We start from the raw sequence: 3,026 nt of genomic DNA, 5'->3' as shown, positions 1-3,026 counted from the left end.
ATATATATATATATATACATGTATCTGTGTGTCTTTGTGTCTGTGTTTGTGCTCCACCACTACTCAACAACCAGTGTTGGTGCGTCTATGTCCCTGTAACTTAGCAGTTAAGCAAAAGAGATCGATAGAATAAATACCAGGACTTCTTTAAAAGAAGTCCTGAGTTTGATTTGTTTGACTAAAACCCTCCAAGATGGTGCTCTAGCATGGCCACAGTCAAATGGCTGAAGCAAGTGAAAAGATATAGTAAGCTTTACTGCCGGGAGCTCAGTAACAGATCTCAGTCACGACTAAAAGATTAAGAAAAAGGGGACAGAACATAGACATGTGATCCTTTATTATTGATGTGTTTCTGTTTATAAAAGCGAGTGGGAAGGTGGTAAAGGTACTGGTTTATTAACAGTATGGTCTTAAGTTCAAATCTTACTACTACAACAACGGTTATTATATTGTTCTGTAATTTGTTCCTGTGTATCACACACATCTTGACTTTGCCTTAGTTTCTGCAGATGATTTTGATCAAGGTTCCACACTGCTACCAACTTCTCTCAGGTGAAGTTAGTAGTTGTCATTCACCTGAAATTTAAAGCAAAAGTAAATGAAACACAAGCCGATAACAAGAACAAAATGAAAACAATCTGGAAAAAAATATCTATCTATTTATAGGCACAGTCGTGGCTGTGTGGTAAGAAGCTTGCTTACCAGTCACATGGTTTTGGGTTCAGTCCCACAGCATGGCACTTTGGGCAAGTGTCTTCTACTATAGGCTCTGGCCAACCAAAGTGCTGTGAGTGGATTTGGTAGAGGGAAACTGAAAGAAGCCCATTGTGTGTGTATATATATATATATATATATATATATATTAATTTAAATAAGAGCTCTAACGCGATCCATTGTAAAGACTTATTCTTTGTAAGCCTAGTACTTATTCTATCAGTCTCTTTTACTGAACCGCTAAGTTACAGGGACGTAAACACACCAGCATCGGTTGTCAAGCGATGTTGGGGGGACAAATACAGACACACAAACATACACACACACACACATATATATATACATATATACGACAGGCTTCTTTCAGTTTCCGTCTACCAAATCCACTCACGAGACTATAGTAGAAGACACTTGCCCAAGATGCCACGCAGTGGGATTGAACCTGGAACCACGTGGCTGGTAAGCAAGTTACTTATTACACAGCCACTCCTTCGCCTATACATCGATTTTGTTACAATTAATTTTTAAAATAATGAAGAATTTAGTCAAATAACTTTGTCGTTATTAAGCTGGTGTTTGGAACATAAATTAACATGGAATTTTAATAGAAAGTTTTAATTTGGATCGATTTGAACAGGAAATTTGTATCATAGAATGAGGAGTGGTCTCAGGCAGGTTGGCATCAAAAGTGTTTAGAACAGGACATACTTCACTGGGGTAGATCATGCTTTCTGGTGTCTCTAACTCCTTTGATGATGTCATGCTTCCAATAAATCTTCCAAAGAATCAGTGCTCATAGAGGTGACGCTGGAGAAGGTGGAACTGTTGACATCTGTGTTGCTGCTTACTCTCAGTGTGTTATCAGTGTCTGCGAGAAAGACAAATAAATGAATGGTTAGATAATGAGATGTGATCCCTTTATCTCTCACCTTTTCAGGTAACAACATACATGATCACCATCATTGTATATTGTCCACTCTTTCATGCTTGCACGGGTCAGGTGGCGTTTATTGAGGCAGATTTTCTGTGGCCAGGTGCCCTTTCTGTCACCAACTCCCATCGCTTTTCAAGTAAAGTAAATACTCTTCCAAGTGGCCAGACATGTTTTCCAGGAAGATAGCAAATAAACAACACCACTTGTATGACAGAGATAATCATTTACATCTATCATGTGTTAGGAAGGGCATCCAGCCATAAAAACCATGCCAAAACAGACACAGTAGCCTAGTGTGGTTTTCTACTTGGCTGGCTCCAGTCCAACCCATGCCAGCATGGATGATGGGACGTTAAATGATGACGATGATGAAGATGATGATGATGACAGAAAACACATACAGATGTCCCACCATGTGAAAATATTACCTTGCTTGGAAACAGGTAAGAGCTGGCCACAGGAAGAGCATCCAGCCGTAGAAAATCTCTCCCTCCCTCTCTCTCTCTCTTTCCCTCTTTCTCCCTCTCTCTCTGTCTCTCTCTCACACACACACACAAACACACACACATATAGTTGTTAAGTAACTTCTATACTGAATGGAGACACATGGTTCAGTGATTAGAGTGTCAGGCTCACAATCATAAGGTAATGAGTTCGATTCCTGGACTGGGCTGTGTGTTGTGTTCTTGAGCAAGACACTTTCTTTCACATGGAAATGAGTTGCAACATCACTGGTGCCAAGCTGTGATGGCCTTTGCCTTTTCTTTGGATAACATTGGTGGTGCAGAGTGGGGCGGCTGGCATGCATGGGTGACTACTGGTCTTCCATAAAACAACTAACATTACTCAGACTTATGCTTTGGAGAAGAACTTTCTAGGCACAATCCCATGGTCATTCATGACTGAAGGGGGTCTTTACCCTTTTCACCCGACACTAAGTAATGTTACTAGTTATGAACTACAGAGTAATTGTGCAAAAAATAAGGATAAATCATTACATTTAACAACCATTTTCTACCCTGCACCATCAATCAAAAATTGTGACAATTATATATATATATATATATATAGATAATAATAAATGGAGCAAAACGCATGTCAATAAAAGTTCCTTTAATTCCTACACATGTTTCGAAATAAATGAGAGCCCTTTCACAAAGAAGAAAGAGCTGTTGGGGTTCCTCATTTATTTCTCTTCAGGGAGTTCATAATAAAACATGTAATAGCAAGACAAAAACGAAATGATGGGGTAACTTACGAGCAGAGATGTTACATGGTCAGTGACCGTTAGAAGGTTTGTTTACATAGAGATATAAAGGGGTCAACGATATTATTCCATGGGCTTTAGGAATAAGAACGCTTGTTTACATAGAGATAT

The 3,026-nt window shown here is 39.2% G+C and overlaps 1 protein-coding gene across 1 annotated transcript in view; it reads right to left on the bottom strand.

The window, feature by feature from the left end:
* Nucleotides 1–315: 315 nt before the first annotated feature.
* The window catches only part of LOC128250999 (uncharacterized), a 5,737-nt gene continuing 3,026 nt past the window's right edge, over nucleotides 316–3,026 (bottom strand). The window contains exons 3-4 of the mRNA XM_052977246.1: nucleotides 1,423–1,582; nucleotides 316–576 (exon numbers count right to left, since the gene is read on the bottom strand). Coding sequence (XP_052833206.1) covers nucleotides 1,473–1,582 — 110 coding nt within the window. The 3' untranslated portion in view covers nucleotides 316–576; nucleotides 1,423–1,472. The remainder of the gene's footprint in view (nucleotides 577–1,422; nucleotides 1,583–3,026) is intronic.

This window comes from Octopus bimaculoides, chromosome 27 (genome assembly GCF_001194135.2).
Source record: "Octopus bimaculoides isolate UCB-OBI-ISO-001 chromosome 27, ASM119413v2, whole genome shotgun sequence".
NCBI lineage: Eukaryota > Metazoa > Mollusca > Cephalopoda > Octopoda > Octopodidae > Octopus > Octopus bimaculoides.
This window is presented reverse-complemented; position numbering and strand designations above follow the sequence as displayed.